The sequence below is a fragment of the Miscanthus floridulus genome, chromosome 2, assembly GCF_019320115.1.
Source record: "Miscanthus floridulus cultivar M001 chromosome 2, ASM1932011v1, whole genome shotgun sequence".
In the NCBI taxonomy this organism is placed as follows: Eukaryota; Viridiplantae; Streptophyta; class Magnoliopsida; order Poales; family Poaceae; genus Miscanthus; species Miscanthus floridulus.
In genome coordinates this window covers 7,934,838-7,948,117 of record NC_089581.1, presented here as the reverse complement: position 1 = coordinate 7,948,117, position 13,280 = coordinate 7,934,838, and the positions used below count along the sequence as shown (strand labels likewise).

Genomic DNA, 13,280 nt, shown 5'->3' with positions numbered 1-13,280 from the left:
ATACCGCCATATCGAGGAAGGAGCCAATCAATCACAAGAATGAATACCAATGAAGACCAATCACATCGGAATCAAATGATGACACGGTGATTTTTTAACGAGGTTCACTTACTTGTCGGCAAGCTAGTCCTCGTTGTGATGATTCACTCACTTAGAGGTTCACGTGCTAATTGGCATCATACGTCAAACCCTCAATAGGGTGCCGCACAACCAACATAAGATGAGGATCACATAAGCCACGAGCAATCCACTAGAGTACCTTTTGGCTCTCCACCGGGGAAAGGTCAAGAACCCCTCACAATCACCATGATCGGAGCTAGAGACAATCACCAACCTCCGCTCGACAATCCTCGCTGCTCTAAGCCATCTAGGTGGCGGCAACCACCAAGAGTAACAAGCGAATCCTGCAGTGAAACACGAACACTAAATGCCTCTAGATGCAAACACTCAAGCAATGTACTTGAATTCACTCCCAATCTCACAAAGATGTTGAATCAATGATGAAGGTGAGTGGAAGGGCTTTGGCTAAGTTCACAAAGTTGCTATGTCAATGCAAAATGGCCAAAGAGAGTGAGCTAGAGCCAGCAATGGGGCTTAAATAGAAGCCCCCATAAATAGAGTTGTTGTACCCCTTCATTGGGCACTGCTCGGGGCGACCGGATGCTCCAATCAGATCGATCGGACGCACCCTGCCAGCGTCCGGTCAATGGATGGTTGCCACGTCATCCCTCTCTTCAAATACTGAACGTCTGATCCCAATGGTTAAGTGATGATCGGACACAGCACAGTGCCCTAACCGGACGTAGGACCCCAATGTCCGGTCACTTCTAGTAAGGTTCTAGCTGTGACCAGACACGTCAGTTTGATCATGACTTGACCCTACACTCTAGATACCAGCGCTCTTGGTCACAAGGGTAAGGATAAGACTAGGAGGCAGTGAGGGTTTATGGTAGATGTTAGTATGTACTATTATAGATTTTGTAGTTACTTTCCTATAACTATTTGGAACTGTATAGACATTGTGGACTATTTGGACTACGCAGGACATGTTATGTTGATTGTAATGTTCGTTGTGGTTGCATTATGCTCTTTTGACGATTAAATGTTTGGATTATATAATGATGTCTCTGTTTGTAACTATGAATGCTCCTAAAACAAGGGAAACTCTTGTGAATTTTTTCTGTGAATCATTAATTATACTACACTGCTAAAAAGGCGCAAATGTAGTACATATATTAAATGTAAATTCATTAGAACATGTATAGTCCAATCGTATCGTACAGATGCTTTACAGATGAATCTAGGCTTTTCAGTAAGAGTGAGCGAATCTAGGCTTTTCAGACAATAAAAAAAGATTTTTCAATTACAAGGACAAGGAGTGCGATGAAAATAGACTTTTCAGTTACAAGCGGCCTGTTCGCTGGTTGGTTTCTGGGCTGGTTTGGGCTGGCTGATGCTGGTTTGTTGTGAGAGGAAAACACTGTTGGTTGGCTGGTTTGAGCTGGTTGAAACCAACAAGCGAACAGGGCGAAGAACTTTTCAGACAATGAAAATAGCCTATCGCGCTTGCCGCCACTTATGTATTGATGAACTTGTGTCGTAGTTATGACTTGCTGAACTTATGTCGAATTTGCGATGAACTTTGGGATAGTGCTTGAGCAATGAACTTATGTCGAACTTCCTATTGACCTATTCGTTAAATCGACACGACGACATAACAGAAGTGCCTAAAGCTTCCATTTGCTGCCGCTTTGACCACCGCGCCATGGCTGGTGGCGTGTCTGCCTTGCCACACCATGGCTGCTGGCGCGTCAGCCTTGCCGCACCATGTATGGTGATGCAGCAATCCCATGCTGGGCGCTAGCCATGACTGTTGGGAGTTCCGACATACGTCGGGAGTTTCGACGGGCGTAGACAGCTGGCCAGCAAAAACCCAGGTGTCAGGACTCCTGACGGTTGGGAGTTCCAACTTACGTTGGGACTTTCAACGACCATAGTCACTGTGTAGGCTAAGTGATTGGGCGTCAGGACTTCCAGCATGAGTCATGACTCCCGATGATCGGGAGTTCCAGTTTACGTCGGGACTTCCGACACCAACAGCCACTGAAAAAAACCCAAGAGGGAGGAGAAAGAAGAGGAAGAAGGCTCAGGCAGGAAGGTTAGGGCCGGGGTTAAAACACCACCTCGGTGCCATAGATCATGGCGCTGAGCTCGGCGCTAGGATCTACAGCGCCAAGCTTGGCGTCAGGATCTATGACGCTGAGCAGCCTACCAAGTCACCATCACGTCTATGTTGAGCCCAGGACCTCGGCGCCAGCAACAATGGCGTCGAGCTAAGGGTCCAGATTTTGAAATCTTACCTCCAAGGGCGTATTTGTGAAAAAATTTCAAAAAAATGGCTAAAAAATAAAAATTCAGACGTCGAAACGCTCCATGTCATTCAAGCGAGTGTGAGCAATAGACAATGCGTGTTAGCGTTAGCCGTCACGCAAATGATAGACACTTTGTCCATCCCTCATTGAAGAAGTTTCAAAAGCTGAAACGCTGGGAAAATGGGAAACAGAACCAAAACTCCAGAGGTCCAAAACTAGACGCATGCCCTGTTTGGTACAGCTTATAAGCTGCTTATGGCCAAAACAAGATGAAATCAACAGTCAAATGCCATGCTTTTCAGCAACTTATTCTGGCCACGCTTATTTTCACAGCTTCCATTTATACTAAAAAGCAGAAGCTGGATCAGACCAGCTTATTTTGACCGCCGCTTTTACTCTATTTGTACAGCTTATCTAAGAAGCGTTTTCCAGATAAGCTATGGCAGAGCCGCAGCCACGACCTAAAGCTCTAAAGCAGCTGAAGGCCTGAGTGAAGTGTCCGAACATCAACAATGCAAGCAAAACCAGTCGGCGATCGCTGTCCTGGGAGAAAACGTAGCTAGAAAAAAAACTAGGAAAATATGTGTCGCTTGGTTACTAAGCTTATTTTGGTCATATGTGTCCAATGGAGAATTGCGAAGCTAAGCCGTGTTTGGTTCCTGTCGGCACGAAAACGTGTCAACCGTGCTGGGCACACGAGCAAGCTAGAAGGGTCTACTCGATGGAGCTAGAGATCCGCTTGGCTTCAACGCAGGGATGATCGATCCTACGTACCCCTCCCAAGATGTGCCAGTCAATTTGACCCTGCAACTGACAAGGAGAGAAAGTTTATCAGTAATTTAAGGTGGAACGTGCTGGTCTATGCCCAGACAGTTCCAAGTGTGTTGCTTCGGGAGCAGCTATTCGGGGAGAGCGATTGAATAGCCGATCCGCATAGAAATCAGCTGTTACGGACTGTAAAGCTTATGGGTAGTGATTAATTTCATATTGACAGGTACAATACACGTATGTGTAAATAAGATCATCAGCTAGACAGATATTGCTAGTGTAAACCGTTAAACCGATGAATCTAATCAGAAAAAATATAGCACACGAATGAATCGACTATCTGATACGAACTGATCTACAAACGCTTTGAATCTAATCTTTTACCACCAACAGTGAGGTTCGACTGGATCGATGGCAGCTATGATGATAATAACAAACTAAAATCGAAGAATCTATAAACACATCCGTACATCGACAGGCTTTCCGAAAGACATGCTATACGTGAAGGCTCAGATGAATTAGCTGATTTAGGTGAAAAGGACTACAGCGTGTGAACAATCGACTATTTCACATGAACAAACCTGTGGACTCCTTAGACTCAACCCGCTATCTCTAACAGTAGGGTTCGACCAGATCGATGCAGCCGTGAAAAAGACAATGAATCAAGCCCTCGAAGCATACGGATCTATTCACACTTAACAGAATCATGGACGCACATCATAGGCGTTAACGTACAGGCGATCGGTTATTTAGCCGATGCAAGCATAACAAACAGCTAAGGTCACGCCTAACTAGGAACAAATCTACTAGCTAGCATCCCCCAATCTACAGTGCCATCAGTGGGGATCGACCGGATCATTACAGTCATAATGGTGAACTATAAACCAAACGAGCCAGCAAACCTCTTCAAGATTATTCATGCCTCAACTGTGTACTATGCACGATCAAGATCAAAGTAAAAACCATCGATGAAGCATAAACCGTCGTTCAAGGTAGATAACATCGTGTTGTAACAAAACGAACGACGGATCTAAAGGATATGAGGCCGATCTAATTTGATCTCGATCAGGCGAATTAATGTTGCTGTAAACTAATAACAATAAAAACGTCAGCAAGATCGGTAACTTAATGAATCTACCCGAAGAATGCCACCCTTAGATAGAGCCGATAACTTGATCTTAATCTAGTTCGAACTGTGGGGGTTGACCGGATCGATGCAACCGTACTTGAACTAGACAAGAATCAATAACTAGCTTATACCAGAGTCACAGTGGAGGTCGACTGAATCGATGTAGCCGTACGAACAGAAGTATAAGTCATGACGGTACTTATAGATAAGCCGGAGGTCGGCCGGACCGATGCAGCCCTACTCGCTGAAGAACTCGTCGAGATCTACTCTACTCCTACTCCTAAGGGGTGGCCAGAGCCAAAAAAGTAAATAACTTATATTTGATTGATTGTGTGTTTTACAATAGCCGGGATCTAATATTTATACCCGGAGCCTAAACATGAATCCTACTTGAGTACGACTCATTACAATCTTTGGTATAGAAAAAAAATATTCCTATCTTAAGATAACTTGGACCCTAATCTTTTTTTAGAGAATTATCTATTTGGCACCGAAACAAATCAATCTTTCGTATTTGGCACTTAAAAATTTAAACTTCTTTGTTTGGCACCAAGTTAAAATTTTCTTCCCTAAATAGCACTATCGCCAATTTTTATCATACATATGTTAGTTGAATCGTTTGAGCTTGTCAGTTTTGTCTCCGTATGTCCAATATACCCTTCTACTCACGCATTCAGCATCCCGCGACCTTCTTTCCCGTACGGCCGAGCGCTCCCGTGACCTTCTTCCTCCCCAAACAAAAAACTAACTCTAGATCGATGGAGCCCGCCTCTCCGGCAACGAGCACCACGAGCTGTCCGGTGGCGCGCTGCCATGGAGCAAGCCAACCCGCTCGCCCCCGTCTCCTTCACCGCCATCGCGTCATGCGTGCCGTGAACCCTGCTCATCGGCCTCTCCGCAGGCGCCGTCGTCGTCGTGGGCCTTGCGCGCTCCAGGCTCACCCTGCCGATGTAGGTCGCCAGCACGCAGAAGGTCGCTGGGAGGCTCGCGCGTGCTCTGCCTCCCCAGCATGGGACTGGCCATGGGTGGCCTCGCTCGCAGCGCGGGGCCGGTCTGCAGGAGCGCGGCGAGCACCTGGAGCACACGCAGGAGCATGGCCGAGCGAGCACAAAGGCCTGTGCGCCTCCCCACGTGCACACACGTAGGCGCGTTGCTGTGCTGTGCCGAATCGAACGCGTCGTCGAGCAATACGGTGAACACGTGATGTCATCTGCCATTTTTCCTCATCAGAAAAATAAATCCAGAACACATCAGAAATACTAGTATGCATACCTGTGGACCTGAGCCATTCATCTCCTGATCTGCGGTTAAGATTAAAAGACCTATATACATGTGGACCTGAGCCATTCCTTAGAAAAAATGAATCCAGAATACATCAGAAATAAGGGCACTCATGTCATTTTACAAGTCACTTAACACCGTTTCTAGTAAAAATAGACGGTAGTGCTATTTACGGAAGAAAATTTTAATTTGATGCTAGATAAAGAAGTTCAATTTTTTTAGTGCTAAATACGAAAGACTGATTTGTTTCAGTGCCAAAAAGATAATTCTCCCTTTCTTTTTTGTAGAGTCCGATATGTAGTTCTCCGACGTCAACCATAGCTCATCATCGTTATCTACTGACGTCATTTAAAGAGAGCCGATTCTAGTATTGCGTCTAAATCAGCTAATATCGATTCTTATCGATCGATTCCTTGATTGACATAATCTTGGAAGCCTTTGAGTTTCCGCGTTTTTCTCCCAATTTTTTGTGTAAACAGTTCCACCACTTTAATCGATGTCCCATCAGATGTTTAGACACATGCATGGAGTATTAAATATAGACTATTTACGAAACTAAATGCACAGATGAAGACCGTTTTGCAAGACGAATTTTTTAAGCCTAATTAATTTATAATTTGACAACATAGTGCTGCAGTAAATATATGAATTAGTTAGATTTAATAGATTCGTATCGCGGATTAGTGATGATTCTGTAATTTATTTTTTATTAGTATTCGAAGATCCTATGTACTCGCTGAATCCATGCACCCCTGACGTCTCACTCTCACTCCCATCCACCGCCTGCAGCTGCAGGGATAGACCATGGAACTCTGAGGAAGAGACAGGCAGGGGCGGATCCAGGGCCCGGACTGCCCGGGCTGCAGCCCGGGACGAGTTCATGTAGCTCCTGTAACATATGTGGTGTTTAGTCTAAAAAACTATAATCTTAAGTAGACAAAAGAAGGCCTAGGAAGCCAGATCAAACTGTTTTAAACGTGAATCAGCAGCTCAGTCCAGGGCGTAGCCCCATTCTGGATCCGCCCCTGGAGACAGGCCTTGACTGCCATTCATTCACTGCCGTCGTCTCCGTATGTCTTGGATGGAATATGGATGGGTCCGTTTCCGTTTCGCTGTCGCCGGCGTCCATCCGCGTTCGGAGGCAATCCTCTGCTTCCAAAGCAGCCGTAGTTTTTTCTTTCCCTGCTAAAAGATTACACAGTAACCGTGCACCTAATCACCTGCGGTTAGCAGTGACAGCTGCTCTCAGAGACTCATCAGACTGCTGCTGAGGCCTTCACTGCCTAGCGCCCATTGCCATCCAATTTGACATTTGAACTCCAGATTCCAGAACAAGAACAACTAGCACTGGGAGACCACAGATGACACGTATACCAAGTCAAAACCGAGCGTTAGCTAGCTCACTGTGTGTGGCTTCCTCGACCTCGACCGAGTCAACGCAAGCGCCCGGCCCCGGCCCCGGTCCCGGCCGGCGGCCGCCATGGACACTAGCGCCTGCGTGCGGCACGGTGCCCTATGCCTCTACCGCTTCCTCCCGTTAACCTCCGTTGACCCGACTTCCCCCTCCGCCGTCTCCTTGGGCCGCTTCAGATCCTCCGACTCCGCCTCCTCCTCGGCGGCATCGGCGTTGGCGTCGGCGCTTTCCCTGAACTTGGCGTAGATGTCGCCCTTGTAGAAGTTCCAGGTCCGCCACACCAGCACCAGCGACACGAGCGCGCCGGCGACGGTGGCGGCGGTGATGATGAGGAACGACTTGCGGAAGCACTCCACGCCGATGCAGGTCTTGTCGCCGGCGCCCGCCAGAGACCCGCCGTGCTGCCTGGCGGCCTCGGCGTCGTAGAGCGCCCCGGCGACGCGGACGTTGAGCACGTAGGCGCCGATGGGGCTGGCCACGGACCCGAAGTTGTAGAGCGTGGAGTAGTACTTGAGCCCGAACACCTCGGAGATGATGGCGAACAGCAGCGGCCACTGCGCGCCGAAGCAGAAGCCGATCACGACGGAGGACACGTACAGCGACTGCGGCACGCCGAAGGCGATGAGGAGGTGGCCGACGCACGAGAGCAGGAGCACCAGCGTGAGCATCAGCGGCCGCGGGAACTTGTACCGCTCCAGGAACACCTCCGACGCGAACCCGGCGGTGACGCGCCCGGCGTAGTTCCAGATGCTGATGAGGGAGACGAAGGTGTTGATGCTCTTGGACGGGTAGCCCAGCGACTGCCCGATCTGCCCCATGTTGTCGATCGCCGTCAGCGTGCCGCCCACGCCGCAGATGGTGGCCAGGAACAGCACCAGCATGTCCACGCTTACCAGCGCCTGCAGGATTGTGTAGTCCTCCCCCTGCGCCGGCGGGCTGAACATGTGCCGAAGGCAAGACCCCAGGCAGCTGCTGGACCTGGACGGCTGCGTCGACGACGGTTCGGCGGCCTCTGTTCCCGTCGTCATGCTCTGAGCCACCGCCAGCTGTAGCGAGGCTGCGGCGGCTGGTTTCTCCACGGTCACCGTGGGGGGCTCGCGGAGGGACTCCTCGAGCTCCTTCTGGATCTTGTACTCCTGCTTGACGACGACGGCGAGCGGCAGGAAGAGGATGAGGAGCAGCGCCGCGGACGAGACCGCGAAGGCGGCGTGCGAGAAGTTGACCTGCCTCTGCACGACGATCATGATGAGGAGGTAGGCCGCGAGCGCGATGGAGATGTATAGGAAGCAGAAGAAGGCGTCGTTGCTGGTGGCCGCCGATGGTCCCCGGCGTCGGCTGGAGCGCGGGTACGGCATGATGCGGACGGTGTGGACGAAGAGGACGGAGATGGCGGCGGGGAGCCAGGCGATGAGCAGCACAAGCGACTTGGCGTCGTCGCCGTAGATAGCTTGGTAGAGCTGCGTGAAGATGGCGCCGCTGAGTCCGACGAATCCCTTGAGCAGGCCGAGCACGACGCCGCGGCTCTCCGGGAAGTTCTTGACGCAGGTGACGAGCGCGCCGGTGTTGGCGAAGGACTGGGAGTTGGCGCCCACGCAGATGTAGATGCACATGAGCCAGACGGGGGGCCTGGCGGTGCGCCCGTCGATGGCGAGGTAGATCATGAGGTAGCCCGCCAGGTTCATGGCGGCGCCCATGGCGAGCACCACCCACGGCGGCGTGACCTCGTTGATGAGCCCCGAGAGGACGCCCACGTTGGCGCCCAGGTCCTTGAAGAAGGAGAGCGTGTTGAGCGTGCGCTGGTCGTACCCCAGCGACGACTTGAGCACCTTGGAGTAGATGCTGAAGATGTACGTCGCACCCGACGCCGACAGGATGAGCAGGCACGCGAACACCATGAACCACCGGCCCAGCACCACCTGCCGCACGAACCGCGCCGTCAGCACCTGCGGCCGGCCGGCGGCGCCGCCGGCGCCGGACCCGGACGCGAACACCATCGCGCGCGCGCCAAACTGAAGCTCCTCCTCCTCGTCGTTGTCAGCGTCGGCGGCTCTCTGCTTTGCCGCTTCTCTGGACGGGGTGAGTGGCAGAGCTCGCGCTCCTGTGCAATATATAAGCCAAAGGGGAAACGGCCTGCGCTGACTGTGACTCGCTGAGCGACGGGTGGATGGTGGAGGTGCAAGTACTCCAAAGGCTTGTGTCCTTTGTGTTGTGAGCTGGGTGACTGGAGCAGAGCCAGAGCATCACTACCCATACCTTACATACCACAATTCCACAATTTCATCTTTTTTTAGAATGATTCGGCCAATTTTAGACAGGATTTTTGGTGCCTAGTGAGACTGAGAGTCTACACTACACGTGTTAAGCTCAAGATTCTCTCTCCATTCTCCAAGCAGATCTGCTTTGTCACAACTCACACTCACAAGTCACAAGTTATACCAGAGCAGCCAGAGGACAGAGGTTAGTGTGTGTGGCCAAATTATTTGTCACCTCACTCCTCAAGCGTTGAACCCTAGTAGAGCATACGACATTCCATGGTCCTCAGGGAGTAGACTGCCTGCTAACTGTTCTGCCCTGATCTTCAGGAAATGGGATTACTCGAACAGATCGACAGCTTGCCTGTATAAAAACATGGGTGGGCGGCCATGGTTCTTGAACCCAAATTCTTGAAGACCCTCCCACATGTGATGTGCTTCAGTTCTAGTCAGGGTCTCTGGTGTGCAGTTGTCATAGATTAATCACAGATCGATGCGTGCAGCGTGCTTCATCGAATCGACGACCTTGACCTGAGAGTTTACTGGGAGGATTTAGGAGGACTAGTGAGAGCGATCTCTGTTGACTAAACAGAGCGTGTGACTGAAGCATGCAGCGACGCACTGCCGCTGATCTTGCCTCCTTGCTTATCCAAAACGGCACTCAATTCTAGAAGAAACAGACGTTTTTTTCATTACGTAGAAAATAGACAGCTTAAGCTGAGTTGGAAAGAACTCGAATTTGTATTAAGTTAGGCTCACTTAGTTATATCAAGAGATGGGATCGGCGTGTCAGCAATACATTTCATGTTCTCCTTTGGTGGGTCAAACCAAGACAGGATTCTCTGTCGATGGAGGCACAAATTTATATTCTGTTCGCTCGTATACGATTGTAGATTATAAGCTGGAACAGTATTTTTCTCTCGTACCAAACCAGCCAATAGTAAATAATCCATGATCATTTACGATGAAACGAACAGGCTGTTAGCTTCCTCGGATTGGCGATAGAATGATAGGTAAAGAACGGGCTCCAGATTAACGAACCAGAGATAATTAGCAGTGTACTGAACCGATGATGGATCCTATGGTTAACCAACCAAACAAAGTGGCCATTTTTTTTTTCTCGAATACGCAAAAGATTTACGTATCATTCTAATTAAGAAGAAAAGGGGTTTAACCATACGCACGACACGCTTCTAAGAAGCGTCCTAGGAGATCTTACAGTTTAACTGGACCTGCCTAGTAGACTGTTTCAAACTTGGATATTACCTAAAAGTAAACAACCGAACTACGAGCCGCGCAGTAACCAACGGAGTTGTGCGTCTCCGCTAATGGCCGCGCGACTCTGCTCCGTCATCCGAGAAGAGCCTTGTACCAATCGTAGCAGTGGCCGCCGGGAACAGCTCGTCCAGTGCTTCCACTTCGCTCGACGTCCAGTTCCTTGCGAAAAAGTCGTCGTAAGCTCTCTTGGACGCGGATGAGATTGGACCTGCCGGCGGTGCAAAGCCCATCTTCCGCATGAGGAGCACCTCACCCCGCTTGGAGATCGGAATGTGCGCCAGCGGCTGAGCGGCAATCCGTCTACTCTGCTTTGGCATGGGTTGCCCTCTGGTTGCCACCTTCTGCCTGGGTGGGCTGGCGATCAGAGGCGGCATTCGCTCGAGCTGCACCTCCTCAGTGAACCGTACGAGCCGTCGTGCAGCTTCGTGTGGTGTGGGCGTCGCGTCGCTGGGGGTGGTGCAACCCTCTGCGACGCCGGGTGCTCCTGCTCGTGGTGGCGTGAGTTGTGCCGGCCCCTGCCCTGGCGACGTCAGTGACAGGTCTGTCGTCCACTGAGCAGCCGCCGTCGGGGAACAGGTGTCCGCCACCGGTGCCTCAACCTCCTGCGGGGCTGCCGTAGCAGACAGACACTCAGGTGTTGCTGCTCTCATTGGCCAGCTCACGACGAGCGAGGCGGCGAGCTCCTCCAGCATCGGGTCGAAAGAGATGACCAATGCGGGGGGCCCCGCCCTCACGCATAGCGCCATCGCCACCGGATCTGGCTCGGGGAAGCTTAGTGCAGCAGTATAAGTAGGTGCCTTGCTAGCGTGGTCGTCAGGCGCACCCATGCCGATCTCCTTCGGCTTATTCTTCCGTTGCCGCTGTTGTCGTCGTCTCCCACCGGCGCCCCCCACGGCCCCGGTGCGGTATCCCTCGCACCGCCGCGCGACGCGTGCTGGGAGGACGTAGGGTCAACGCGAGCAGAATACCGAGGCAGGTCGGCACCCACCGCCGCCGAGGTCGAAGCAGTCCTTCGCCTGCAGTCCTTGACGATGTGCCCGAATCCACGACAGCGCAGGCAACGCCGTGGCAACCGACAAGTCGCTACTCGGTGCGAGTAGGAGAGGCAGTTGAAGCATCTGCCGGGATCTTCTTGACCTGCGAGAGTTGCCCCTGGCTGGGGCGCGGCTCCGTCGAGGCAGCAGCAGCAGATCCTGAGACCTGCTGGGGGAGAATCTCCCGCCACCCATCGGTGTTGGGGGCGGAGACCCGTCCACGACGGCCGAGGCGTTGGCGGGCAGGGGCATGGCCGTCCACTGGCCGCACAGGCAAGCCGTTCACCAGCTGCGGGCGTGGCCGACTGCGCTTCCTCCGCCTACGGCCATGTCCCTGACGGCCCCGCTCAGCAGCAGCACAGCCATGCAAAGGCCCTGCTCCGCGGCGCCCCAAAGCTGCGACTGAACGAGTGTGGCGGCGCACGGGGGACGGTGAGGCCGGCATCGCCGGGCGACGAGCGGCCTCCAGGTATGTCGCGGGTTCGTCGTCATCGGTCTCCTCGTCGTCGTCGTCCGCCCACCGCCGGCTCTTCGAACGCCCTCCCGAAGAGCATCCGTGGAAAGAACGGTGCCGCGGCCGGCGAGAGGGAGGAGCTTGAGGCGCCCAGCGACGCCGTGACGGTACCCCCGGGCCCGGCCGTGGCCGCGGCATTGCTCGCATCCAGCCCCAGCGGTGGAGGGGACGCAGCGTCATAGGTGACCCCCTCGGGCGCCAGCGGCGCGGCCGTGGTGGCTGCCGTGGTAGCGTCCTCGTCCCCGGGAGGCGCTCGCGCGGTCCCCGCGGGAGGAGGCGGCGGTGGACCGGTCGTTGCAGTGGCGGTCACGGTGGCTGCTTCCGGGGTCAGTGTCGGCGGCGGCGCAGGTGGCCGCGGAGGGGCCGCGGATCCCGCATGGGCGGGCTCGACGCCGGTGGTGGCTGCTGCAGTGGTGCCCGACATCATCGTCGGCGTGGATGGAGTGGCGGCGGAGCCCGACCTCGACGGCTGCGGCAGCGTGGAGGGGCCGAAGCGCCGGATCCAGTGGGAACGGGCTCGGATCCGCCGTCGGCAGCTCCCGACGCCGGCATTCGCACGGGCGGCCACGGATCCCGCGGAGGCGCCAGAACGCCAGATCCGGCCGCATCCTTGGTGGGGAGGGTAGGGGAGGAGGAGGGGGAGGGGAGGGGAGGGCAGGGGGCGCCGGCGCCGCCGGCGGTGGCGGGTGGGAGGCCATCAGGTGGGAGGGGAGCCTCGTCATAGTAGTAGTTTTACCGGTGCTCCTCAACAAAGTGGCCATGTGTCCTTCGTGTGAGAGCACCGAGGTGATTAACAACATATAAAATGTTGCAAACAAGTGATTTGAGTAAAAACAAAGTGTCAGCGTGTGTCCCCATGCTTAGGAAACTGCCATGCCCATCCCTTTCCATGTCTCTGTCACTCTGTGTACCCTCTGGACTTCTGGAGCAAAATGCTGAGGCACCCACTACCTTGACAAGGAGGCACCAAGATTGTAGATATATATAAAATTGATTCGTGGCAGTTTGATTTAAAATAATGGAACATGGTAGCATGCAGGTATAGAAAATTCATGTCCACGCATTTAAGTCAAACTTATTTAACTTGATCATTGTAATATCTATCTAAAATGTTAGGGAGGCAAGGCATCTGCGCTTGCCGTCATAACTCGCAAAGCTGTCTCTATGGTAGCGATAACGGCTACTGACATTTACTAGATCATGACAGTTGTTGACAATGTCTCCGTCCAGGGACGAAG

At 52.7% G+C, this 13,280-nt stretch overlaps 1 protein-coding gene across 1 annotated transcript; it reads right to left on the bottom strand.

Annotated features, from left to right (window-relative positions):
* Nucleotides 1-6,809: 6,809 nt before the first annotated feature.
* Nucleotides 6,810-9,044, bottom strand: LOC136516268 (protein NUCLEAR FUSION DEFECTIVE 4-like). The gene has a single exon (XM_066509630.1). It carries the CDS (start codon nt 8,956-8,958, stop codon nt 7,072-7,074), a length of 1,887 nt encoding a protein of 628 aa, XP_066365727.1. The 5' UTR covers nt 8,959-9,044; the 3' UTR covers nt 6,810-7,071.
* Nucleotides 9,045-13,280: the final 4,236 nt, after the last annotated feature.

Bases quoted from the DNA above. Each gene is read 5' to 3' on its own strand.
- LOC136516268 (XM_066509630.1), bottom strand. From the start codon at position 8,958: ATGGTGTTCGCGTCCGGGTCCGGCGCCGGCGGCGCCGCCGGCCGGCCG.